The sequence below is a fragment of the Hippocampus zosterae genome, chromosome 17, assembly GCF_025434085.1.
Source record: "Hippocampus zosterae strain Florida chromosome 17, ASM2543408v3, whole genome shotgun sequence".
Taxonomy (NCBI): Eukaryota; Metazoa; Chordata; class Actinopteri; order Syngnathiformes; family Syngnathidae; genus Hippocampus; species Hippocampus zosterae.
The window spans coordinates 1,768,270-1,795,279 of NC_067467.1; the positions used below are offsets into that span (position 1 = coordinate 1,768,270).

The 27,010-nt window shown below is 45.3% G+C and overlaps 4 protein-coding genes and 2 long non-coding RNA genes across 11 annotated transcripts in view; 2 read left to right on the top strand and 4 right to left on the bottom strand.

Annotated features, from left to right (window-relative positions):
• Positions 1–3,091, bottom strand: part of LOC127589378 (RNA binding protein fox-1 homolog 2-like) — a 30,442-nt gene extending 27,351 nt beyond the window's left edge. For 2 of the 4 annotated variants that reach the window (XM_052048513.1, XM_052048516.1), the window contains exon 1: positions 2,108–3,091. In XM_052048513.1, the coding sequence (XP_051904473.1) occupies positions 2,108–2,365 (258 nt within the window). In that variant the 5' untranslated portion in view covers positions 2,366–3,091. The remainder of the gene's footprint in view (positions 1–2,107) is intronic. The other 2 variants (XM_052048514.1, XM_052048512.1) reach the window with 2 other exon arrangements.
• Positions 3,092–4,881: 1,790 nt separating this feature from the next.
• Positions 4,882–11,304, top strand: zgc:65811 (uncharacterized protein LOC393524 homolog). Of its 3 annotated transcripts, XM_052048524.1 has the most exons (9): positions 4,882–4,958; positions 5,235–5,322; positions 7,129–7,228; positions 7,392–7,489; positions 9,027–9,101; positions 9,191–9,292; positions 9,649–9,744; positions 9,826–9,909; positions 10,179–10,462. In XM_052048524.1, exons 2-9 carry the CDS (start codon positions 5,257–5,259, stop codon positions 10,374–10,376), a joined length of 819 nt encoding a protein of 272 aa, XP_051904484.1. In that variant the 5' UTR covers positions 4,882–4,958; positions 5,235–5,256; the 3' UTR covers positions 10,377–10,462. The 3 variants fall into 3 exon arrangements, with proteins under 3 accessions (XP_051904484.1, XP_051904485.1, XP_051904483.1); XM_052048525.1 differs by lacking the exons at positions 4,882–4,958; positions 10,179–10,462 and adding an exon at positions 10,883–11,304 and having other exon boundaries at positions 5,218–5,322; XM_052048523.1 differs by lacking the exon at positions 4,882–4,958 and having other exon boundaries at positions 5,218–5,322.
• On the bottom strand, positions 4,966–5,353 carry LOC127589397 (uncharacterized). The gene is made up of 2 exons (XR_007959378.1): positions 5,218–5,353; positions 4,966–5,052 (listed from the first exon to the last, which is right to left on the bottom strand). It is a non-coding gene; the product is annotated as an uncharacterized LOC127589397 (long non-coding RNA).
• LOC127589399 (uncharacterized) lies at positions 10,860–18,244 on the bottom strand. Its single transcript, XR_007959380.1, has 2 exons — positions 17,641–18,244; positions 10,860–11,755 (listed from the first exon to the last, which is right to left on the bottom strand). It is a non-coding gene; the product is annotated as an uncharacterized LOC127589399 (long non-coding RNA).
• A 172-nt stretch (positions 18,245–18,416) lies between these two features.
• On the top strand, positions 18,417–22,911 carry LOC127589391 (peripheral myelin protein 22-like). Its single transcript, XM_052048530.1, has 5 exons — positions 18,417–18,565; positions 19,979–20,069; positions 21,246–21,354; positions 21,561–21,701; positions 21,802–22,911. Exons 2-5 carry the CDS (start codon positions 19,992–19,994, stop codon positions 21,960–21,962), a joined length of 489 nt encoding a protein of 162 aa, XP_051904490.1. The 5' UTR covers positions 18,417–18,565; positions 19,979–19,991; the 3' UTR covers positions 21,963–22,911.
• Positions 22,912–23,189: 278 nt separating this feature from the next.
• LOC127589380 (germ cell-specific gene 1-like protein) lies at positions 23,190–25,729 on the bottom strand. The gene is made up of 5 exons (XM_052048519.1): positions 25,404–25,729; positions 24,568–24,615; positions 24,316–24,480; positions 24,136–24,247; positions 23,190–24,011 (listed from the first exon to the last, which is right to left on the bottom strand). Exons 1-5 carry the CDS (start codon positions 25,699–25,701, stop codon positions 23,519–23,521), a joined length of 1,116 nt encoding a protein of 371 aa, XP_051904479.1. The 5' UTR covers positions 25,702–25,729; the 3' UTR covers positions 23,190–23,518.
• Between the last annotated feature and the right edge of the window lie 1,281 nt (positions 25,730–27,010).

Genomic DNA, 27,010 nt, shown 5'->3' on the forward strand with positions numbered 1-27,010 from the left:
GGGAACGCCATGCTAATGACTAGCTGCATCTAGGAGCATCCTCTCCACTTATTCCTCAGCATACACTCTGCTTCAGTGGTGACCTTTCCACGGTCTCTATCGTGTAGCAAATGCGCTGAGATTTAGCAGTAAGTCAAAACGATTGTAAAGCAGGCAGTCTGAAAGACAGACGCGTGCGTGATTCAAGGGACAGCAAGAATTCAGTTCAAATACAATGACAAATTCAACATTTTCAACGGCACTCGATCAGGTGGATTTGGTTTTGTGTGAAAAACGAAATATGTTGACGGTGAATTTCACTCCTGCGCTGTCATTTGTGAAACCGTCTATTATTTGTTGCGTTATTGGATACGATTCAGACTGGAAAAAAGCAGGGTTAGGGTACTTTAATTACAAGAAGAAGAAAAAAACAAACTAATAACGACTTACTATGCAAAAAAATACAACATGGACGTTATGTGCTGATCTCAGATTGTTCCATTTGTGTTGCAATGTGAATTCAACATGTTGCAAGATTTTTTTTTGGCTTGCATTTGTTTTCAGTGGGGCCCTTAAACTCTCTGTACGCCAGGATATGCAACTTAATATAAGCATTCACAGCCATAAACAAGGTCAGTCTACATTTTTCCCAATGCTATATCAAACGGTTGTAGTAAATGACAGATTTACACAAATAAAAACAGTGTGAAAAATTCTGGCACAACACCTTACATTAACTTTTTTTTTAAAGCAAACGATGAAACAGTAAACATCAGGATATGCAGTATACTGCTGTTTGCCATTGTACTATTGCAAGTAACTTCGAAGAAAGTACACTCAGAGAACAACGGTTTCAATCAGCCAGCTCGCTGCTCATTAATTGCCTCCACCAATTCATTAAATCCCTGCAATCCATCACTTCCCTTTAGTTCTTGATCATGATTGCAGGTGGAGGACAACATACAACGGAGCTGAGCCTCTTTCTTTGTGCAGTTCTTTATTTCCTAATTAATCTATCCTGACAGCATCTGTGCAGCTCTTCTTTTTCCAGCTAAATATCATCTCTCTTTGTCCTCGACTGTGGCCCTCCCAACCCCTGCTCATAAACACATGCACGCCCTCCCGCCGCCGTGGTTGGAAATCAATACAAGTGATGGCCAGGGACAGTCCACCCCGTGCCATGCTGCGTGTTCCCACATCAACTTTACTAGTGGCTTCTCACCTTCTGCTGTGAAGCGTGCTCAGCATAACTACAGGACCTTTTTGCCATTGCAATTGATCTGCTGTACGAGTTGAATTTGAGAATTTTACCAGTGCTGCACGATTCAATTACCTGCAGATGACCTTAGATCTCATTCACACATACCCTGCGGCGGCTGCTGCCAAAGCTGTTTTGCTGCCCGAATATGGCAAACGCGGCCAAAATTGGAAAATCTGTCGTTGGGCTCGTGAACCAATTCATGCATGCACATGGCAGGAGGAACGATAGTGCTGAAAGCGTGAGTGAGATACAGTGCATCAAAGGCATAATTATTTCATTTAAGAGGAGGTCAAGATTAGGTGCGGATGCTTTGCAGTCTCAGCAGTTGGGTTATGAAAATAGGGGAAGACCAGCAGAGAGGCCTCCCTGAGACCCTCTCTCCTTGAGCTAATACCAAAAGGCTCTGTTCTTTGTCTTTCACAGCGGTGACCCCTCCCCCAATCCGCTGTCTGCCTCCCTTTTAACACCTAGCGACAATCAAGGGGAGGAGGTTGGGGGGGGGGGTGAATAGCGCGATTAACAGCACATGCAGAGTATGCATCAGTTCTTGATGTGGTGACTCACCGTGAATTGCCAACAGCCTCTGTAATTGTGGCTTATGTGAATAAAATATTCCATTAAGCGTGCCTCGCAATATGCTCCCCACAAGACAAGCAAAGGGAAGGGTTCTGATCACTGCCGTCTGTCACGGCCATGGAGCCAGGATCATGTTACCTTTGTCTGGCTCGCTCGTGCTCCACACTTGAAAAGCAAGACGCGATTGACGGGTTTTGTACTGGCGCACGGTTATGTTGTTCGCCAAAGAAAAGCGGGCCTGTCAAATCACGGACAAACAAAGGAATGTAGAGGTGACAAATGAATGTTTACCTGTCCAATCTCGCCAATAACACTCCCAGTGCCGTCTATCCTTGGTCTTTTGCACTCCGCCCCGGTCAGGTCAGTCAGGGCTGCTGCTGCTGCAAGAGCGTCGGGCTCCGGGTCTCCTCGCTTCATCCCCCGGACCGCCGCCGGACCTCCGGCAGCGCTTGTATGCGGCACCGCTGACGTATCGATGTCTCTTTCTCGGTCCATTATCCCCCGACTAACGGGTAGCATTATAGATGCAACGTCGGTCGACATTAACATTGGACAGCAGAGAGTCTTCGTTCGGGAAAAAAAAAATCGTTGAGCTGCGTTTTCCCCCCTTCCTTCTCCTCTTGGCGTTGTCCTCAACGAAGGATTCGGTTGAATAAGACGAAAGTGACTCTAGTAACTCATCTATTCGGGCAATTATTGTGTGTCTTATTGGCGGAACATAATGACCGTGTCAGGATAATGGATAAAGCACAGCGAGTACGGCTTTTTCCATCAAGTCAAACGCCGCCAAATAACTGACCTAATTTAGTGAAGACCACACGTCCGACTCTTGTCTGTCTGACAAGCTAATTAGCTAGCTAACCTTAGCTAGCTCGCTAGCAATACATTCCGCTAGCTCTCTGAATAAACGTGGCTCCGTGAGAGCACTTTCGCTCTACCGGTAGGAACAGAAAGAAAAGGTTCCAAATTGTCTCCAGCTAACGCGTGGACGCCGAATCTCAATGTCTGCCGCGTCTTACGGTGTTTTTTTTTCTCAGTAAACCTTTGTGTCGCTCCTACCAGGTTTTCACTTAATTCTGTCCGTGCCTCTTCAAGCCGTGGGCTGCTGTGGAGTGTGGATGTGGCTCCAGCACGATTTCCTCCGGTCTGAATCCCACTTGGCGTAACTCCTAGTGAGGAGGGAGCCCGGGTGGGCTGGTCCACGGTCAGATTGGTTCCCATTATTAGCTATGATTTGGGAATGATGACTGGTCTGAGATCTGTAACTCGGCTCTTCTCGAGGTTCTGGGCCCCGGCTCTCCTCCCCTCTTCCTCTTCCATCATTTTATTTTCATGCGAGACATCATTTGATTATTTACATTATGTTACTGCGCTTCCATTCGATCTAATCAAAATAATATTTTGAGTGGTTTTATGGGGTGGAAAAATAAAACAACCAAACAATACCTGAAATACGTTTCAGTTAAATGTGAAACGTGTATAATTTAATATAAATTCTCTTATTAAGCTGAATGTTTCCACGTGAAGATATACTCTCCAGGCAGCGCATTCTTGGGGGTCGTCGATTTACTGCGGAGCTCCGTTCGTGCTGCGGCGATGTAATACAAATGCGGACCGTCATTAACCTACGCTAACGCCGTTTTAAAGTCATAATTACAGTACGCATTTGTGCGAAAAGGACTTCTCCTCTATAAACACAAAACAATCCAATTAAAACCATTTAGGCCTGAATTCGGCTTGGACGGAATCTGAGTGTGCTCATACATTTAGGCGAGTATTGGTCATAACATAATCAAATAAATAAATCACAATGGCTGCGACAAAAAAAAACTCAAAAAACATATTTTATATCGTTTCAAGAGGCACGCAAAATGAAGCCATTGCAGTACACGCTGCACCATCATTTCTGCAATATTTGTGCGCCTCCTGGTGGATGTTAAGCAGCATTTTTATGGAGCGTGAAATGGAAACCTTTTACCTACATTCATTTGATGTGGATCCTAAAATGTATTAATTTTTGAAGACACGCAGAAATTAATAAGGTGCTTCGACCCAGCTCCAACTCCAAACTTATCGAGCATTGCATATTTTTAAAATATGGGAGGGAGCCAGAGTACCTGAGGAAAACAAGTACTGTGCCCATCACAGTGGCCTCCATCATCCACAAATGGGAGAAATTTGGAACCACCGGAACTTTTCCTTGAGCTAGCCGCTCATCCAAACTATGCGATTGGAGGAGACTGGGGTGACAGTTCATCTTGAAGGAGCACATTGACTGCGAGCACACAACCCAAGCTACTTGAAGAAGTGGTTTCAGGACAACTTTGTAAATGTCCTTTACTAACCTAGCCTCAAGATCCATGTTAAAATTATGAATCTTGCTCGGCAGCCAATGGCAGTAACACCCACTTACACATATACAAAGTAAATTCATGATAATCATAAATTAAAAAAGGGCCTTTTACAAAATGAAAGTGTGCTCCTGTTAAAGATACTGAAAACCTTGGTTGACTTATGCAATTCGAACTTTCCTTTCATTTAAGAGAGGCAAATCAGTGTCACGTGATGCAATTTCTTTTCAACCCTGCAATAGAACATATTCAGGTTTTCAGCCAAACCTCAGTTTCAGTCAGGCAAGTGAACCACCAGGCTAAGCCATTCATTTATTTTATACTATTCTTTGTACTTGTGGGTCATGAACAATTCATATACATTATAAACCCAAAAATCCGAGCAGGAGGGAAATATATGCAGTAACCAATTAAAAAAACAACTCCACATTAATTTAAATACAAGTTTCAAATAATTTCAAAAGCCAACTCCTAAAATTTGTAACTACCTCCGTTTATTACTACTTGTAGAATGTCAGAGCGTTTGTCCAGAAAAGAAACCGAAAAACAGGTTGGCTCACTAATTTCCCGAGGAGTGAACAATTTTAAAAGGGCTTTCACAAATTAAAATACATAAAAAACAGATAAAGAACTACCACGAGGGACCGTTTCCTTCGATTGCGTTTTTGCTGTTGGACCCTCCCCCCATGCACATCCTCCCCCTCGCTCTCTCGCATATCTTTCGTCTCGGTTTTGTTTCGTGTCGGTCCAAGTGGCTCAACCTATCCCACCATTGAAACACATCTTAAAAGGTCGGTATTTGTGCTCCCGTTCTCTTGTTAGAATACAATATTTACAGTTCACAGAACAGATTTTGGGGCCGAGTTCCGGAGTCGTCTGCTCACGCTGTCCGGCAAATATTGATGGTTTGTCCATTTAGCGCTTACGCGTCTTTGTAACACTGCGTGCGATTAAGCCAAGTCCTTTCATTGGACGGGGACGCAAGCGTGCGTGCGCATCTTCAACGTGCGAACCGTTAAAACAATTGATGCGATTACCACCGCGGCTCACATTGCAACGCTTTTCAGACTCGTCCCGTCGTTTTGAACCATGGCTTTGGACGGATGTGGCCTCGTGTGCCAGTATGTCATCTTCTTCTTCAACGCGATTTTTGCGGTAAGTCTGAACTCTACTCTGAACATCGGTGCCTCATTTTGCTTGGAACGAGATCGTCTTTCCACGTTCGTTTTTTGTAATACAAGCATCTAAAAAAAAAAACACGTTCGTACACATATTAACTCACCAGAAGGTATTTCTGGGATGATTGAAAGTTGGATCAGTAATCTAGCCCCAAAATATATACATAATGACGAGTTAATAAAGGGTGGGCTTGACTGCTCGGTTAGTTTCGTTTCTGGAGAAAAGCAGCTCATAACGGTGCCAAGTTTTCCTTCTGCCTCGTTGGGCTAAAAACCGAGACACAATGCAAAAAGTCTTAGAGACAACACATAACACTGGAACAAATTGGTTTAAAATCTTCAGTATCTTCCTTGTTTGACCATTTTTACAACGTTTAACTGTTTCCCGCAATGCATTGTGGGTAACCCCATTTCCAATAACTTGCCGCGTCATTTTACTGTAAAATATTGTGAAATTCGCATCAACTACGTCTATTCCCGACTTCATCGTGCAGCATTTGAATAGTATTAAATAAGTACTCACACCCGTTGAGTAAAACTACACACACCGTCAAGATACTTAAATGAAGTAAAAGTTGAACAAAAAGAACGGATTCTGAAATGTATGTACTAGTATTGAGAACTTGTCAAAACCAAAACTATTTCTCCTTTATTTACTTGCACACTACCCGATTTAGAGGGAAACAAATTGTCAAAAGAATTTCCTTTTGATAATATTGTAAACTGACAAACAAAAAACTAAGCTAGCGATCAATTTATGAATACACAAGAGGGTGAGGGGGCTGTCCCTTTCTTTAGGTTGTCCACAGGTTCTTTCCTTTCTCTATCAGGCGGAAAAAAGAATCAAGACCCAACACCACATGGTCTTTTCCGCAGTTTATCACAACACAATACGAATCGATTGGCGCTTCTGAGAGTTTCAGATCTCGTCAAAAAAGCGCCGGAATAATCCAGTCGCAAGTATACAATAAAGACAATATGATAACGAGAGGCGAGCAGCTACGCCTTCATGCAAATCCCGGAAACAAAGAAATTAACATGTCATCTGTCTGGGGGGTGTTCATTTGAATTCGGGCGGAGTTGATGTGTGAAATCAGCTTTCAATTGATATTTCACTTTCGTTTTTCAAATGACTGTTGCAGTGCATTCGTTTTCCTAAAAATACTTAGTACACTTGGAAACTGTCCCGATGTTCTCGTTTACTTAGAAACGTTTCCAACACTCTTGTTTACAAATAACCGTTGCAGCACTTTTGTCTCTAGCCGGTTTGAATAAGACGCAGCTTGCGCAAGCGTTGTTTGGTGTCCGTCTGCAATGTTGTTTAGAATAGTCTCGTTGCAAAGGCAGTTCAACGCGAGGTCACGTCCTAAATCAAAATACGCCGTCAGGCTGATCATGCTCGTAGCTAAATAACTGCTTCACGTTTGACCTGGTGCCCTGGAAAAAGTTGGGGGGGGTGGTGAGGCGAGACCAGACCACCACTAGCCCTATTTTCTTCGGTCTGAGCTTTGATGTGAAGGCAGCAACGCAGATACTTGATCTAACAGTTCCCCCTTTTGATGCTAAACACGCCCCCCTGGAGGGGTCCTAAAAATGGTGGGGTGGGTGAGGGGGGTCACTAAAGGTGATTGGAATCACAGTAAGCAGGATATACACTCAACAGCAGACGACATTCTTGCTTTCGAGGGTTTAAACAGATCCAGGGACTGGGAAATCAGAGTGAAGAATAAATTCCTTTCCAGGCCGCCACAGGAACGTGTTCTTTTCTGCTTTTACTTTGAAGGTGCTGGGCTTTGCCCTGTTGGGCCTGGGCCTGTGGCTGCGGTTCAGCGAGAGCACCAAACTGCTCTTTGCTATCAACGGCTCGGGCACATTTGCGGCTGGTGAGTTTGGTGTTTAAAAGACAAATTCGTTACGTATCTTGATATATGGCGTTCTGTAACGGCACTCAGTTTGCGAAGCGATGCTCACATCTTTTCAATCAAATCCGATTTTCATTGACCTCAACTTTGCTCTCTTTTTTTTTTTTTTTTTTTGTTATTCAAGGTGTGATTTTACTGATCGTGCTTGGCACAGTGATGCTGCTGGTGGTTATGGTCGGAGAGTACGGGGCCTGCAGTAAGAAGAAACGTGCTCTCCAGTTGGTGAGATGTTTGAAAAGAACCCAATTCGGGTTTCATTTGCACATTCGCCGGGTTAAGAAGAACTGACAACCCAGCGCAAATGTGGAAATGAATGTGTGAAATTTAACGTGCTTGTTGCTTTTTTGGGGGGGAAAAAATTGGGTCAGCAAGGTTAAGATGCAAAAAGTTCTCAAAAACGAATACCAATTCATCTCAAATACGATTCAGCACGGTTCGCAGGCGTCTGAAGGGGTCTCCGACATTCTCCAATCAAAAACACCCAAAGGATGACAATTACAAGACTCGGTGGTTCAGTTGACATGATCTAAAACTTGCGTCACCATGATACCGTGACACAGCGACACCAAATATATCAGCAAAGAACATATTCCGCGATTTCCTTCAACGCGCCAATATGTCGGGGGGGGGGGGGAACTCCCAATGATTTTTTTGCCAGGCTTTCACAGAGAGAGAACGATAGTCCAGTGGTTAGCACGTCGGCTTCACAGTGCAGAGGTACCGGGTTCGATTCCAGCTCCGGCCTCCCTGTGTGGAGTTTGCATGTTCTCCCCGGGCCTGCATGGCTTTTCTCCGGGTGCTCCGGTTTCCTCCCACATTCCAAAGACATGCGTGGCAGGCTGATTGAACACTCTAAATCAGGCATGTCCAAAGTCCGGCCCGCGGGCCAAATCCGGCCCGCGGTCGAATTTCATCCGGCCCTCGGCCCCTGTCATAAAATCAGTGCCGTCTGGCCCGCAGGTTGGGCGCAATGGAACACGTGTTGCATTGACTGAGGTCTCGTAGACTGGTGAGTGATGTTTCATAGAGTACTGCTTCCCTCTAGTGGCTAAATGAGTAATTACATTCACTAAATGAGTAATAGCATTTAGACACTAGAGGGCATCACTCACGAGTTAACAAGACATCACTCCGTGTTTATATTGACTGATATGTCATATTTCAAATTCCTGTTTCAAATGAACCAAAAGAAATTCTTAAGATTGTTGAAATTCAAATAAAAATGGAAATGTGAAACAGACTGGCTTACTAAAATTTGTTGAACAATATTGTTGTTCAATGTAAAGAATGTCAGCCAAGGTCGGCCCCCAGACATTTTACCACATAAAATCTGGCCCCCTTGGCAAAAAGTTTGGACACCCCTGCTCTAAATTGTCCCTAGGTGTGAGTGTGAGTGCGAATGGTTGTTCGTTTCTGTGTGCCCTGCGATTGGCTGGCGACCGATTCAGGGTGTCCCCCGCCTACTGCCCGAAGACGGCTGGGATAGGCTCCAGCACCCCCCGCGACCCTAGTGAGGATCAAGCGGCTTGGAAGATGAATGAATGAATGAATGAATGAAAGTGAAGGTGTCTTCACATCACTGCTCTTAAGATGACGCGGCGCTATGCTACGCCACTCAAACCGTCGCCGCAATCACAACACGGCGAAATGAATACAAAGGATATGCTCGTGACTCCAAAACCCGTAGAGAATAAATGTGAAGCCCCCCCACGCCCCCCTTCAACAGACGATAATGATCAATCTCACCTTCCTCTTCTAGTTCTCCGTTCTCTTGTTCATCCTGGCGGTTGCAGAGATCACTGTTGGCGTGCTGGCTTACACCAACAGGGAACAGGTACCTGCGGCGTCACCAATAGAAATGGAGTCATGCACTTCACTTGTACTAACCACCCATTTTTTTTTTTCTCCCCCTGTGTTTTGAAGGTTGGGGTCAAGGTTGTGGAGTTCTACAATAGCATCTATACTCTGTTTAATGTCACCAACGACCTTGGCCTTGGTGTCACATTGTTGTTCATTCATGAGCTGGTGAGAACCGAGTCTCTCCTCCCAAATGCCGCTTTGTCTTATTATGCTCTGTACCGTTTCTGCTCGTAATTTTTGAATTACAGAATCATCAACAATTTCCATCCATCCATTTTCCAATTAGCATAACGTGCAAACTCCACATAGGAAGGCCGCAGCCGGTATCTAACCCTGCACCTTGGCACTGCGTGGTCGACGCGCTAACCGCTGGTCCACCGTGCCGCCCCATCAACAATTTATCAAACTTTTTAAAAAAAAAATTTTAACAGAGAAAATATTTGGAATAAGTTGTTGAAATGTTCTTACTTGGCAGTGTTTTGATCTCATCTGCTTTGACTTGATCTTCCTCCATTGTGTAGTTTCATTGCTGCGGCGTGACAGGCATCGCGGTGTTGGAGACTGTTAAAGAGACATGCCCTGCGCCAAAAGGGTTCTTGGAAAACATCGCCATGCCTGTAAGATAGTTTTTTGGACATCATGGGTGGGCCAAAATCTTTTGTCCAGGCGTGGCTTCAATTTCTGCTACTTGCTTTCAGACATGCCCTGGCGTCCTCTCCGATTTCTTCGTCTATAACGCACCAACGGTGATGGGCGTCTTCATTGGAATCGGAGCTCTTTTGGTAAGATGATTTTTACTTTTTTTTTATATCAAGCAAATGAAATTTCGGATTGTATGAATTAATCTACGGGTGGGGACCGCGCCGGCCCGCCGTGAACAAAAATAGCAGATCAATTGGCAGTGCGCATACACTCGGCCTGGGCGGAGAGGGGGAGCTGGAGGAGGAGGGACGAAGACGAGAGTGGAAGATGCCATTTTCCTATGCCAATTAATGTGCCAATTTTCTTCCTCCCCACACCCCCACTCCACCCTCCATCCCCCTGGACAAAGATCATTGCTCTAATATGCAGCGCGATCCTCAGTGAGAAGCTCGGCGCGTCCAGCTCATCTTCTCCTCATTACATCATTTTGACCAACGCTTCTCCCTCCCTGCCTAACGTGTCCGAGCATGAACTTGTCTCCAGCTCAATCCCTGACCAAGAACTGATCAGTTTCATTCCTCACACAGCAGTCAACACCAATGCGTGATAGGCTTAGTCTGCTCATGTTACACTTTTTTTTTTTTTTTTTTTAAACACACACCATAACTCCAAATAAATAGTTTTTACTTGTCACGCATGCTCAAGTGTTTGGTATGGACGACACGTAATTAACAAGGTGACACAATAATGGAATGATAAAAATGAACAATTTTCCGGGTTGAAAGAAGGAATCGTGGGAATTCGACATCAAAAATCAATGGAGGGTTTCCTTGCATGTACATTTTAAACTCTTACTTTCACATTTTCATTCGAATATCAATCATTTCCCTTCCTTTCCATCATCTGCCATCGCTGCACTCTGCTCCTGGTTAGCGCCCCAAAAACAACGTACGGTACGAGGGATGACCGTATACCCAAGGCCAAACTTTAGTCTTTTCACTCTTTGTTTGACAGGTTTAATTTGGACTTCCAAAAGGTGGGGCTCATTCATTGCTTCATCCACCCTTGCTTTACCCCCCCCCCCCCCCCTCCCTCTCTCCTTTCTGTGTCCAGATCATTGCACTGGTGTGCACCATTATCCTCTTGAAACAGATCAAGAAAGACCACACGGCCGCCTCTGCCCGCTACCGCGCTGCTTACTAGGTGGAGAGTTCCCATTTCATTCCCAACCAGCATAAAAACGTCACGGCCATCTTGACAGATTCAGTCCTTTGATATGCAAGTGCTTACTCTGAATCGTCACTTATCATGTCAAGAATTTGTTGAAGTACAAAGTGTTGGATTTTTGTGAAGGTCAAATTTGACATATAGAACAACAAAACCTTGCCAGCAACATACCCGTAACATTTTTTTTTCTTCGTCTGGGGTCGCTCTTCCCGTTGAAGACTTGCTGCTGCCTTTCATGAATGTTCTTTTTGTCTTTGAAACTTTGTTTTGGACTCTACTGTTATAAATAAACTGCTACTTCATACTAATGCCATGATTTTTGTGTCTTTAATTGAACAAGTGCTAATTCATGACAAAATCTGAACACGAATCTGATTTTGCATCAATCCAATGGGCTTCCACAAAATTACTTCACTGCTTGTGGGGGTGGGGGGAGATCTTATGCACACGCACACACAAATTTTGTAAGATCATATGGATGAACTATCCCTGCTATGTACACAAGGCTTGACAATTGCTACAATGCTAATGTCGAAAAGGACAGCGAATGTACACGAAACCGCAAATAAAATTGTCTTGAAAAACTAAACCTGGACAAGAATATTTGTCAATTACATGACTCGGCCGTAACGTTACCGTTTGTCGAGAAGCTTGTAGTTGCTGTATGGAGCTGCATTCTCACTTCCAAACTTAGTCGTTTTCCTTGCACGAAGTCGAGACGCAGGTGGGCCTCGGGGTGGTAGCTGCTCAAGGATTTGTCTAAGAGAAAGCAAGTGGAAATGTAACGTTTACATTTAGACGCGCGGGCAAAAGGTAACCAAGTCAGAGAACAGCTGCGCTGAAATCAACAGGCATTGTTTAAATATCTGAAAACGTTGGTGGGGAGGATAAAACACCAGTGGCAGGAATAAACATGTTCATTTTACTTTATTATTTCTAATCAATGAATTCACCAATTATTGAATGAGATAAAAGCATGTTTGAAAACTGAAATAAAATGGGATACATTCTAATGCTGCCTTTCGTCCGCTAGAGGGCGACCTATTGCATTTTATCAATCTATCGCCATACAGTGTACCTAAACATAAGGTTGCTCATTTCCAACCGGCGGTTTTAAAGTTATTTATTTATTGATGTCTCCGAAACAAAATAATGTAATTAAAAACGCAAGCTCGTGCTTTCAAAATTATTTTTTTAATTTTCAAACAGAATCTAATGATAAATAGAGCTTGTTTGTGAGAAATGGACGGCCCTCGCTGGATGATCTCTTTAAACTCTCATTGACCACGAAGTGGAAATTATTATTGTAGTGTATTAGCATGACGTTGAACTTGATATTATTATAAAATCACACTGCTGTCCACTGTTGTGACAATCAGACAAAAAAAAGCCACGCCTTGATCATACTGTTGTCATGTCGTCAAGATGGGTCCGCTATGTTCTTTTATATCATGCCAGTTAGTTGGTTGTGAGAACGACAACGATGCACATTGAGTTTGGCTATATTTGAAGAATTCGTGCGTGTCAACCCTAACCTGCGCGTGTACGTGCGCGTGTGTTGCTCAGTAGACGATGGGTGCGGCAGTTGGATGACTCACATTTTAGAGTTGCCTAGCTACAGCCTGGAGTTGTTTTCTTTCGAATTCAAGTGAGAATACAGCGTGCATGGCTGCATTTCATTGGGGGGGGGGGGGGGGGGGGGGGGAGCGAGAGAGACTTTGTGGGCGCAGCCCGAAACACAGGGGTGGCTCTCAGGCGGAAACAGGCGGAGCAGAAATGTTCCCAAAAAGGAGTAACATCACGTGAGTAGAAACTAGAGTTGAGTGTAGTTATGCCGACGCAGAAAAACACAGCAGTGGGGGTGAGGGGTAGTGAGTCAAGAATGAAAAACCGCTGGCCAGTCACCATGGAAACGGTCAGCTTGGGCAAATGTGTGTGTGTGTGTGTTTTTTTAAAGTGAACGTAAACACAGTGGCTTGGGCGCCTCACATTTGCCCCACTGGAGGCCGTAATGTAGCAAAACACAAGTGCCTCATGTCAGCTTGTTTTTTTAAAATGGGTTCCCCCATTTTCACATTCTATTTTTTCGTGATTTATATGGCATGAATTACTCCTTTTTTTCCACCAGAGATTGTGGTGTTCCTTAGTTAACTCCAAACACTTGTCGAATCACTTGTACTTCACGATAAGGAATAAAATTCACTGACACTAACATTAGAACACACCAAGAGTCTTCCGTCAGTGTCTAAACTGAAGCTCCTGGGATATTTTTGCACAGGGGGAAGCCGGCTTTCATGGGTGCGGCCATCTTGGAAATGGGAGTTGGCCCCGTTGTTGCGCTGATGAATGAGGAAATGCCAAAATGGACCGCCACATCTATGTTAAAATGGAAATTCAATTGAAATTAAATAGATATGACGCTTCTCTGGCCATTTCTGCACCTAACGTCACAAGGAGACAAAAATGGAGTGAGCCCACTTTAGTTTTCCGTTTATTATCCTTCTCTATCGAGTATAAATGCCAAGTGAGGACAAACATACTGTACACGAAGCACCGAGTGAGTTTGAACCCCGAGCCTTTGACTGTGCGGCACACCCGCTCGCCACATGTGGCGCCGTGCCGCGTAAATTTGACAAGCGTGACCTCAACTTTTCCTACAATAGTAAATTCTCATTCTCAACGACGTAAACAAGGCGTGGGTGCAGGGAAATGGGGACCGATGACCAACCCTGTGAAACAAACTGTAGTAAAGAGAAGAAAAAAACGATTTCTGTGTCCCTCCCTTGGTGAGTGAGTAAGTGTTTGTCTTTGTTTGTCTCGGGAGCCGATGTGTCACGAGCCAGATGCGTCGTATTCCGCATGTGAATGTGCACATGTGTGACTCGGGGAGCATGCCCGTGCAGTTCCAAATCATCATCAAACGCAAGCTCGCCCACACCGGAAGCAAGGCCATGGGGTGGGGGGAGGGGGGCACCAGACCTCAAACTCAAATCTTTCGAGGTAAGCTCGAGCTCGCCCTTCTAATTCATAACCTCCCACCTCAAAGTGAAAAATATTTCAAGGCACCGCCATTTTTAATCAACACGTAGCTGTTTTTTTTTTTTTTTTTTTTAACCGAGCATTCGTGTGTCTTTCGGCAGGGTGTGACACGCGAGGGAGCAATGGAATGAGCGGACTGAAGAACAAACCGCAGACGAGGAGAGTTTTACAATTGTGTCAGCCTGCAGTCTCATTGGCTGTGGTCGGGCGAGCTCATCCGGCATGCGCGACGCCGCTTTGACTTCCCACGGACATGTTGAAAGGCTCCCTCCCTTCACAAACACCTTCATCAAGGCATTATCATCCGACAAACATGAGTCACATGCCTTTGCGACAAGACTTTGCATCTGCACCCAAGACCGTTGCTTGCGTCAAAGAGACGACGCGTACGCGCATTCCTGATTCAAAAGGCCGCGGTTTGAAAAGAGAAAAGCTGTGGCGTTCTGGTGCTAAAAAGGGCGCATGTCGTTCAAAGCGACTGGAAATTCTTATCGTGACAGGGCATGTAACTCATTCTTGGGAAGTAAAAAAAAAAAGAAATATCAAAAGAGTTGCATAGCTCAGTTGTGTGTGTTGAATAGCATATTGTGCCCTTGCTTTCACTTCTCATAAAAATCCCGCAGTAAATTCCAAACAGGAACTTCATAGAAGCACCACCCTCATCCAGGAATGCTTGGGAGCATTTCATTTCATGGATTCATCTTTTTTTTTTTTTTGTATGCGAGCGCACAGCACACACAATATCACACTGTTCAAACTATGCTCGTTGATTCAGGTTTTTCTGGTACTCGCCTGCAATTGCAGTATGACAAAGAGCTGTTTGTTGAGCGAGCCACCCCATTGGTCGACTCCATCGTTACACAGGCATGTGATTCGTTGACTTGTGCCTGCTTCAAAACAGCGTCTTGTTGGCCAAGTCCCCCCCCCCCCCCAACCCGAGATAATTTTGCATTGATGGCAGACCACTTCTTGCATCATTCAACCGCCCCCCCCCCAAAAAAATTTGGTTTTATTCAGTGAAACGACCTCGGGGATTGTTCTATTACACCGTACGTACGGCACAGAGCAAACGTTGGTTTACCTCACCTAAGGGTGGGGTTCGACACGCCCAGAACACAATCGGGTTCGGCGGCATTCTCTCCTCTCTATCCTGCTTCTTTCTTGCCTCACACTGCGCGGCGAATACGCTTTCTAATCTCAGATTTATCACCGCGTCGTGTATTTAATCGGGAGTTTGCAATGCCAGCATGGCCCCCGGGGGTGGAGCACTTAGCGTCGATATATATCTATGCCGTAGTACGGGGGGGAGAGAATATCCATTGTAAGTCGAGACGTCCGACAAATGAACGCTATAAGCGCTTTGTTTACACAAGTCCGGCTCTGCGTGAAGGAAATGACTGATAACAGCACCTCCAGGCCGTAGGCACATCTGTAGCCTTTCATCAGGCCCGGGACCGTATTTGGTTACACTGTATGGCCCTTTTCCCCGCCAAAGTAACAACATATTGGAAAAATATTTCAATACTACATCATTGGCAAGAAAATGTAATGACATAGAAACCTTTAGATTCGGTACGGTAGCCAGATTGTACAAAGAACTGCAGCTGCTAGCAGAAACGGCGTTGCTAGCCGTTAGCAACACCGTTTTTGCTAGCTTCAACATTATCAGAAGGCCTGACCTTCATTTATAACTTTTGTTTGAATATTTGTTCCATGAAATTGTTTTCAAATTATTCCCAACGGTCTGCTCTCTTCCTTCTTTTTTTTTTTTTTTTGGGTTGCACTGCTTCCAGTGCTGTGTGTGTGTATTTTTGGGTCCAATTAGATTTTAGCCGATAAGTGCTGCCATGTCAATCTAATCAGCCCAGGGCCATCACAATCACAAGTGCCGTTTGCTGAAACTTAAAAACTACGTGAGCATTTAACAAATCAAATTTCAGATTCAAGCTCACAGCCACCTGGCCTTTGGTGACATCTGCATTTTGCCATCCTCTGTAGGGTCAGAGCAAAACTCAGCTAACAGCCAACTTGGAATCTTTCAAATAACGGTGGCGGCATCAGGTGAAATGTAAAGGCTCGGGCTGCCAAGCCGAAGGCTTCTGGCTCAGGTCCCACTCGGGACAAAATGTTGGAGAGCTGCTTCCAAAGCGTTGTCAAATTGCCCTTGAGCAAGGCACAATCCCCGCGCCCCTCCTCCCAGGCTCTGAGGTGCGGCACTGTAAGCACATCGTGTAATGCGCGCCTGGATGTGCGTGATCTGGTTCGGTGTGTGTTGTGGAATGCAAATACACAGCAAAGCACAAGTTGACGGTCCCATTGGGGGAATTATAATAAGTACAAGAACATTTGAAAGAAAAAAATCTGCTTATAACTGGAGGGTTCAAACCCTGACCTCTTGTGTTTTAGTGATGCTGTATATTTTGGGGGTCTTTATCACATGTAATCATTTTTTTCCCCCCGCTTTTATTTTATGTTATTCCTCCTCTGACGTCTCTCTAGCCTTTGCACTCCTGATGCGTTTTTACATTCCATCAATGCCACTTTTTCCAAAGTCCAGCACTTCATCCGCCCTTTCCCCCCAGTTGACCCCTCCACCTCAATCCGGGACAAATTTTACTCGAGCCATGCAGTCATCGGCCTGCGGTCCTTGCATTCCTTCCTCACGTGACGTTCCGCTGAATCCTCTGATGCCGATTTGCCTTTCCAAAAAGTCGGACTCATTCTCTGGCCTTACCCCCGGTCCGCCCCCCCCATCCCCTCCCAGACTCTTAGACGGGGCGGATCCTTTCCTCATTCGCCAAAATGGATGCACTCATCTGAACCTGCCTTCAGGTTCTGCACCAAGTCAATCCTAAGGTCACTTTCCAGGCTTTTAAATATTGTCACGACGAGCACCTTGCTAGCATATGCACGGGACCACGAGGCTCGCCGAATTGTAAACCGCAACAGTTCGGGAGTGGCACTTATTCAAAGTGGTTCCATGTGTCAAAAGTGCACAAGCAGGTCCAACTCGTGTTTTATTTGAATAAGTACACCTGATCACATTTACATTCATGTCTGGCGCTTGTGCACACTGAAAAAGTTACTGAAAAATTATTTCATTTTATTTTATTTTTTTCAAGTGGCTGCACACGATTTTGGATTTTTTGTCTAGAAATAGATAGTTATCTTAAAAAAAAAATCTAGATCCAGATGATTTTTTTTTCTCAGCGTACGCGCTGGTAATAAACCGTTCAACAAATTTGCTTCTCTGGCTTGTTTTGTCTAAAATCCGTTTTTCTGAGATCGCGCTTTCCTGCTTTACGCCTACTTTATGAATATCGCAAGAAATACCGCACAAATACTTTTGATGCGCCTCTTGAAATCCACGACAGTCGGAAAGCAAAGACCAAGCAAACGCGTACCGATGACGTGCTCGCCGTACATTGGGCAACATGAGATCATTTCAGGGACCTCGGCCGTTAAATTTTCCCTTTTACGAAAAAAAAAATGCGGTGGAGTGGCACATGACTTTGACTCACTGGAAAGACCAAACCCGTATACCACAAGCTATAAAAATAATAATTCATTCCGAGTGTGAAGCGGCCTCCTCGATTTCTCGTTACCTTTGCCTCCAGGTCTTCGCTCCACCCGTCTCTTCCCCGCCCTTCTTTTTTTTTTTTTTCCTTCCTCGCTCAAGCCTGGACATGCACTCAATTGCCCCCACCTCTTTCTCGATTGCAACCAGCAACATTCTTTATTCCTGAAACAAAAGCAGGAAAAGAAGGGTGTCGATCAGGAAGAAATGCTACTGGAACCTTATGTTTCATTGCACTTGTGTTGATGTCTAAAAACGCGCGTGCACACAAACACACACACACACAATGGAATAGTTTTAGTGGTCTCAGACTTTCTGGATTGATTGTCAAAAAAACAAAACAAAAAAAGGGGAGACACACCCCACTATTTTGTAAGTCTTCCGGTGCGGAAACTATTTAATATGCCAACGGGGAGAACTTCTGCAGACGTCACGAGCGATGCTTTTGCCCGTATCGAGTGCGATTATGATTCGGCCAGTCTGTCGCCATGGTAACCTGCACACATTCATCAATGTCCACTGTTAGGGAGTTCCCCCAGCTCCCCCCCCCCCCCAAAAAAAACTCAGTGAGTCATCTGCTGCCCTCCCAGAACAAATTCACCATCAGCTGAGTGACAAAGTCAGGAGACACCGAAGGAGAAAAAGGATGTTGTATAAGAGCCCCCCCCCCCCCCCGCGGGGGCGTGTGTGGACAGAAAGGGGGAAGGGCTGGGCCAGCGGCGGCTAGTTGTGGGGGTGCGAGCTGGACCACTAAAAACTTAAGGGGTGGGTTGGACACAGTGAAACGGAGTGTAGGGTTTTTTTTTTTCTTTTGGGGAGTCGGCAGAGGCAAGATGGGTGTGTGGACTTGAAAAAGAAGGTGGGGCAAAAGTAGGCGGACTGGTCGTCTCTCCCGTTTGTACTTTGCCAGGCTGAGTCTGAAATTAGTGTTCGAGACAGACAGCCGTCAAACAGTAAGTTGTGAAGATCCCTATTGCCGAACTCGGTGAACAATTCTTGAACTTTGAGAAATGGTTGCTTGTTGTAATGAGTAGTTGAGAGTACGCTCGCGCGCGCACCCGCTAGTTCTTTATCCGTTTAAAATAACATTTAGGATGTTTTACGCTTCTATTGCCACGAGAAGGGCCATTTTGGGGGGTTTGGGGACGTTCGGTTTATTGCTGTGTAATGCAATGTAACGTGCTTGTGTTGAATGTGGCGGGGGGAAATTGAGAGTGTGTGTTTTTCCATGTCAAGTTTCCAACTTTTTGACATTCCTCGCCTTTTCTATGCCCCCCCCCCCCACCCCCGTTAATTCGTTAAAATATTACCCACTAACTTTAAAAAAAAAAAAGCTGATGAGCACGTCTGCATTTTCATGTGCCATCGCCTCCGGCAGAGGTTGTACAACGCAAATATTTGAAACTCAATCTTTCACTTCACTGTGCAAGGCAGATTAAAAAAAAAAAAGGCGGCCAAACATTTATGTTAATATGTCGGGCGTGAACACGTGTTTCGGCGTCCACATTAATGCTCTTGGCTGTTTGTGTGTGCGTGCGTGCGTGCGCGCGCGCGCGTGCGCGAGGCAAGAGGGCCTTGGCCCAACCCTTGAACACTCCTTTTTACTGTGGGGAGAAGCAGCACATTCCAGATGTGACTTCACACCCAGTCTGGCCACTGTAAAAAAAAAGGGGGGGGGGGGGGGGGAATAGAGCCGTCATATGAATTTGGGTACAAAAAAAAAAAAGAATTAAAGCTATCGTTAAAGTACTCGCTCGGCGATCGTCCGCCTTTTTAGGTTGACGGATGTGACAATGCGCCTTGAATTGATTTGAACCGTTCCAGTGTGGTTTTTGCGCTCTGCTGAGTGCGGATTTCAATTCAAACTCGAGGAGGGATAAGTTTAGGCCCAGTCATGCAGAGGGGGAATATTCCTTACGGTTATTTTAAGGAGTGGCAGGTTTCTTGCGGGCGTCAGCAGGCAAGTCCAAACTCATCTTCCCGCCATGAGCTTCCCTCCTTCGCGCTCTCAAAGTTTCCTCAAGCGTCGTCAAGATTCAGTTTGTTGTATTCGGTCCCCCAGGAATTGAACGCCAACACTCATGCTTTGGAGAGAACTCAAAGTAATTAGAAGTTAGAAAAACCAAAGAGAAGGAATGTTGAGCCAAGACTTGGCCTTGCTCGCCTCCTGTGTGTTTATGAAAATGGGCGTGTGTGTGTGTGTGTGTGTCTTGAAGCTGACATAACTGGCTCAACTTCAGAAAACTAGCGGCCATATTTGACTTTTCATTCAAATTCATTAAAAAGAGAATTGTGTGTCACGTGAAGAAAAAATAAAAGCAACCCGACTTCTTTTCACCAGCTTTCTCTGCCCTGGTCTCACACAGCGCCGCCGCCATCATGCTGATTCTCCTCGCCGGCATCTTTGCCCTGCACATCATCTGCATCATCCTACTCCTGGTGGCTACCATCGACAATGTATGTTTTTTTGAGCTCCTACACACCTCGTTGCGTGAACCCGCAGTCACGTCGCCGTGAGGCTTTAAGGCATGCCAAACCACAAGTGACTTCAAAATTACCGTGATGGAAGTCTGCTGTGGTATGTTTTGGTGGCAGCAAAAAGACGCCCTGACGAGTGATTGATTGATTGGCAACTCTTAGGAGTCAAAGTCTGCATTTTCACTCAGGCCGTGGTGTAGTTGACATGATAGGTGGGCGGGGCTATAGTTGACACGGATGAGAGATGGATGAAGCACGTGGTTGTCTTCCTCTGTTGTTATTGCTTTTAAATTGCAGGTGACGCTCGAGGGAGACGGCGTGCCTGCACATACTCGTCATTCACGCAGAAATATGTGACATTGTTGTCGTGAGCGCCGCATACCACATCGACACTTGCGGAATGCCACGCTGAACGACACCTTCCGCACACTCTTGATTTTGGATCGCAAACATGTCTCAACACGAGGAGTGAACACTTCCTCATGCAATGATGGAACAATGAAATGCAACGTATTTGCCGCTGCGCGCATGAATTTGTCCCAGCTTACAAGTTATTCAAGTTACGAAAGATAGTTTGGTTGACTTTTTTTTGTTTTGTGTTGCGGCTACAATTAGGGTTAACCTGTTAGCCAAAAATTTCATTTCAAGTGAGCTTTGGATGCACTTCCTCTCAAGTGAAGTGAAAAGAAGGAAAGCGACAGGCGCCAATTCGCTTTTGGAATCAGATTCCGATTTATTGGTATCTAAAAACACAAATTTTTACAGCGACAACAGAAGTATTACAGCGACAACAGAACAGACGGTTGCGGACATGGAGAAAAAAAGTCAAAACGCGCAGCGCTGCAATGAAAATGCTAGCAAAGAGCTACTTTAGGACAAAAATCAAGCAGACAAACTGGACGAGTTCCTGCCAAGACGCAGGTCACATTGCGGTTTTAGTTGCAAATCAATACAGGGAATATTTCTTATTTTTCCTCACCGCGTACACACCCACACAATTTTTTCTTTGTGGAGGGCCGGAACGAATTAACATCATTTCAATTCATTTCAATGGGGAATTTTGATTTGAGTCCATTGAGTGAACACAAATGATTATAAGGTACTGCAACTTTTGTATTAGCCGAACAATTAAATTGTCTTTACAATCACCCTCAGGCTTGGTGGGTGACGGACACCATATCCACTGACGTCTGGGCCCGGTGGATATATATGAACGGACAGTGGAACTACACCGATCTTCCAACAGGCTCCCATTACCCACAGGGTAAGACGTACACACGTCGCCATCAGTCAGAGGGAAAATGCCCGCATGCTACATCCCAATTCCTACGCCCACAGCATGAACTAAGCCCCGGCTCGGCCCGTGTGTTCAAATCAGCTCGCTCAAGAGCCAGCAGCAGCAGCAGCGTCACTCGCATATTTCAACCTCATCGGATTTCATGGCGTGATTCTTTCTGGCTCCCCCTACAGACTACCTCCAGGCAGTGCAAGCCACCTCAGTGCTTGCCTGTATATTCTCCATCCTGGGAATCTTTGTGTTTGTCGCTCAGCTCTTCACTTTGAACAAAGGACAGAGGTTCACCATCTCGGGGGTTTTCCAAGCCCTCGCCTGTGAGTTTTGAGTCGGTTCTCCGATCGGGGGCCTCCTTTGAGTTCTTTCGGTAACCAACCGAGAACCGCCTGTCCGTCACCCGCTCTTTCTCTCTCTCAGGTCTCTGCATCATGATCGCAGCCTCCATCTACACAGACCGCTTCCATCTGGACGAGAGCTTCGGTTCTTATGGCCACTGCTTCATCCTGGCATGGATCTCCTTTGCGCTCACATTTATCTCCGCCGTCACTTACTTTGTGCTACGCAAGAAGACGGCATGAGAGGGATTGCTAGAAATAACACCCATCCAAGCAAAAAAATGTTCGGCTGGATCTATTCTGTTTCGCAAAAAGCTGATCTTTAGTTACTGAGCAAGAGCAGATTGCAACATTCCACAATGGCAGTAAAACAGAGGCGCAACCAACTTAAGTTGTAATGGAGTGGAATTTATTCTTTCCACACAGAGTTCGGCCGAAATATGCGCCACGTTGCTAAAAAAAGAGAGAGTGAGATCCATCATGATTTTCAGCAACCCCAAAAGTTTTTAAAAGTAAAATCTGTGATCTTCTTTGTACGTACTTTTAAATGTGGATATAAGTAGATTTTAAAAAAAAAAAAAAAAAAAGAGGGTGAGTCTATTATTTTTCAAGGTTCCCCCCCCCCCCTCCACCCCACCATTATTTCATTGTAAGTTTATCAACTTCAATTTGTGTATTTTCGATGGTCTTGCTATATGTTAAGCGTTACTAAAGATTATTCCGGTGCTGCCCCAGCATGACGGCATCAGCCCGTGTTGTAGATTTAAGGACGACGCAATGCTAATTTTGAACAATGATGTCTGAAGGTTGTGCTTGTTTAGGACTTATTTAAGATTAGAAAGTGTGTCGCAGCCATCTTTTTCAAGATACCAACTTTTCAATCATGCTTTCTAAATGACGCGTTTGTTTTAGTGCTTTCAAGAAACGAGAAACTGTTCATATTATTGTTCCGGTAAAAACCAAATTTAAAGCAATTTTCTTAAAATGTACACCTTCACTGCCTTCCAAATGTCATTGCTGACTAAGGAATTGACAGACAAAAAAAAAAAACTAACAAACTGGCGCCCCACATTAAATGTAAATACGTTTCCTGTTCTGCTTTGTATATCTAATGCTGTTCTGTTTTGTTGTTTCTCACCATGGATGACAATGACAATTATTTTTACGATAATAAAAAGAGATTTCCAACCAATTATTGTCATTTGAGAGTTTTGTTCTCATGTGCAATTATCCGGCGCAACGTTTCCATTTCATTTTTGGGACCAATTTTTCTTGAGTCATCTTTAGGGCAACCGCATCCTGTCATCAGCACTGGCGCCACTTCATCGTTGCCCCCAAGTGGATACGAAAGGCAGAGATGACGTAGTGTAGTTTTATTTCATTTTTAGAAAACGCTCACGTTTGAATTGACGGGGACAAAAACGCAGGACATTTTCGCTGTAACGATACTTTTTTTTCAGTTGGAGGATCATAACATTTAGTTTCTATCTTTATTATCATAATATTTTTTTACTTTCTTTTGATAAAGCTGGAGTGAGTGAGTTCTGTCGCCCCCTGTGGTGAAATGGAATAGTGTACGCTATTCTGTTTGGACGCACAGCCGGTGAGGACAAAACAGAATTCTTCTGAAGGAATAATTATTGGATGTTTATTATCCGCTACAGGACACTGGCAAATAAATCACGTGAATCGCACCAAAGTTTGTTGGGAACCATAACCAGACCACTGGTCGATTTTGATCCGCACACGAGTTTGAAAACGGTGTTGGCACCTGACCGAATGAACTGCACCATAACGGTTCAAAGAGGGCTGCAGTAATCCTGCGTCGTGTAAAGGGGGACCGTGTTCTCTTGATGACCTTTCAGGGGTCCTTGATGACCTTTCAGGGGTCCGCGGACAAGAGCGGGCAAGCTGGGCGAGTGAGATGGAGATGGGAGGGACAAGCGGTGCAAAGAGGATGCGGACGCGAGGTGGGAGGACGGCGAGTAGGGTAGAGGAATGGAGTAGGAAGGCTTACCGGGTGGTGGTGGTGGTGGTGGTGGTGGTGACTTGGATGGCGGCTGCTCGTAGTAAGGGGACAAATGGGAGATTGGCGCGTGGGATTGGTGAAAAGCGCGGGCCACGCCGGAGTTCGGCGCAGAGAAATATGGCGCCGGGGGTAGGAGCCCCACAAAGTTGAAGGGGTTGAGGCTGGAGTTAAGCCGCGCTGCCACCATGAGGACGTTCTTTGTGTAGTTGTTCAGGGTGGAGACGCCAGCTGACATGCAGACGGTGAAGGCGACCCAGGCCACGCTGAAGGAGACGCAAAACAGGGAACTTGTTCACCACTGAAAACATCCGGCACTTTCATTTGACTTCAAAGGCATCTTGATGAAGAATTTGCTGCAATGCGCGCGAGTACGTTCAATGTACTCACTAAAACGCCCAAGAGTAGCCATAACTGTGAGGCTTGAAGTCCTCTGGGCCCATGGACACTGTAGTCTGAAACACTTGCATGAACATCATGTGACCCACCATTCCAAGCAGACCTGGGGAGTCCAAATCAAAAGATAGACTGTAGTCCAGAATACCACAGGCATCGAAAGCGATTCTGTACCTCCCAAGACTGTGAAAACGGCAGCAAAGGCGTTGAGCAGCTGGCCACAGCGCTGCGTGGAGGGGAACCAGGCCCTGATGCACAACTGCACAGAGAGCAGGATGCAGCTGATGAGCAGCAGACCCACGTACAGGAGCTCCAAGGACAGCGACAGCCACATCATGGCTGAGGGAAAAGACAAGGACAAAGCATCCGAATGAATTTACCAGCAATTTAAAAATGTGAGCCAGAAGGAGGGATGCAGCAAGTCACCTCTTTCAGAACGCGGCGTTAAAGTGTAGAACCCCCGACACTTCTCCTCTGGAATAGAAACGAGGAGACAGGACGGTGGACACTCATGAAGTCATACAATCTGGAAGTCGATCATTCACCCGAGGAAAAAAAAAAAATTGCTTGTGAAGGCGAGACGTTTTCGCACGTCGGCCTCACGGCGCAGAGGTGCCGGGGTTCAATTCTGGTATAATTAATCACTAATAGATAATCGGATGATATTCAGCCCGTGTTTGTGCATTCTATTGACCTTTTGCTCTTCGGATTCCTGATCCATGATTGAGCCATACTGCTGAAGACTAAATCTCCACAAGCACAAAACACACTTGAGTTAATCCCCTTTAGGATGAGCGAGCGTGCACGCACACACAAATTGCAACTAACACAGACCGGGAGCTCAGGCCCGATTCTCACCTTGGATTTCCACTTCCTCTATGACCCAATTTGCTGTCTGCACTTCCTGTTTGTGCAGATCTTCATCTCACTGTGCTGCACTCACGTTAATCCCAGTGGCACAATGGCACAACTGTGGCATTGGACAGCTAATGATAACAGTTTTGTGCATTAACGTGAGGATGTCGTTTAAACTCCACGTACATCTGAACCATTTAATGCAATTGTTGTACAGTATCTAATATCTTGCCTTCACAAAATAATAATGCTGACTTTGCGGGGCGCGTGTCAAATGTAATTTTTGGTCTTTGATGCGGGCGGCTGAAAAGTGGATGGCAGGCCGCAAATGGCCCGTGGGCATTCCTTTGGAGACTTTAGTCTTAAATGAATATTTCTAAACACGGTATTGTGTTTTCCGCACTCACCCCTCGCATCCGTGTAGATGTTCTCCTCGCAAGTGACAAACAGGCCCGTGTGAAAGGCGGGGAAGACGAAGCGGTCGTCTCCCGTCTCCCAGGAGAACTGAACGCTGGACGAGTTGGACAGGCCGGGAACCGGGATACATTTGCTATGCTTGGTGGGGGAGCACAGAGGCTTGGGTACCTTCTGTTTGCCCACACACCAGTAGGAGGACGTGAGCGCCATGGCAGCCAGGCAGAGAGACGCGACCGTCTGGATGAAGGAGAGCGCCGGGGAACGTAGTTGCTGAAGGAACGCCATCATGCCTGGGTGGCGGAGACGCTGGTCAGTGGGTGTGTGCGTGCGCCTTATAACAGGGGGGGTCAAACTTTGTCTGGTCTCACCGCATTACTTGCAAACAACTATTGACTGACAATTTTGAATTTGATTTTCCACAAAAGGTGCAGGATTTCATCCAATTTAAAGGATTTCACTAAGAGGGTGGGGGGGGGGGATACAACAGAGCAAAGTTATGGTAATTAGGGGTCAATGAGAAGCAAAGCAGAAGTACTTCGGAATCAGACATACATGAATACAGACGTTAAATTCAATTAAAAATAAGAAAAATGCACTCACCCCCCTTGCATTACTTGCAGCCTGCTCTCCCTCTTGATCACATCGTGAGGAGTGCCAAATGAAGCCAGCAGTCGGACACAACTGTGTGCATATTACACACACACACACACTCCTCTTTTTTAATCCATATTAATCCAAACCACACAACTCTTTTCCATCTGTTTTCATTTTGGCTCTGTAACTCATTTCCAAATCTCCCATTCATCTTCTCTCCATTTCATCCCTGCCCCCCGCCACCTCGTGTTCCCCAGGGGTGCTCTCCTTCCGTTTTGATCTGTGACATCGGCATTGACCTTGACATGATGAAAATCGAGAGTATTACATGAACATTGCTTTTCGCTGCCGAGTACGACTGCGCTTGGGTCTGCGAGGTGGTGACGCTAAGGGAAAGCCCAGAGGATGACTTATTTGACAACTGCACGCATTCTACCCAGAAGATTGATGTTGTTTTGGGCAAAGGATTGAAAAACAAGTTATACTCACCCAAGCCAAAACGGGTCCACAACTCACTTTTGAGTTGAGGACCCAGCAGGTAAACCCACAGCTGCCAAAAAAGAATGCATTCCTTAAATGATACATTTTTTTCAGTAACACACTCGACAAAATGGAGTTAAACTGTGGGGAAGGCTTTTCCAACGAGTTACTTTTTTTTTTTTTTAAGGATTATATTTAGCTCAACTATTTGGGCTCCTTTTCTTCAAGTTCCAGAAGCTCTAGCTGTAAATAAAGAAAAACGTGCATGTCATAGCACAGCGTGATGAAAAAGGCCTGGGCTAAAGCTGCCAAGAATGAACTTGAGAATAAGCTACAAGAAAAAAAAAGTGATCATTTTATCAGGGGTGGTATAATCTATTTATTGGTTTCTTAATCATTCGTAATTCTGTGCAGCGTTACCTGTGTGGATTTGTCGGGTTTTGAAGCAAAAAGCCGTGCACTACTCGGCTGCAACCTGCAGAGGCGCTGTTCAGTCAGTGACAACAATTTCCTGTTCTGATGA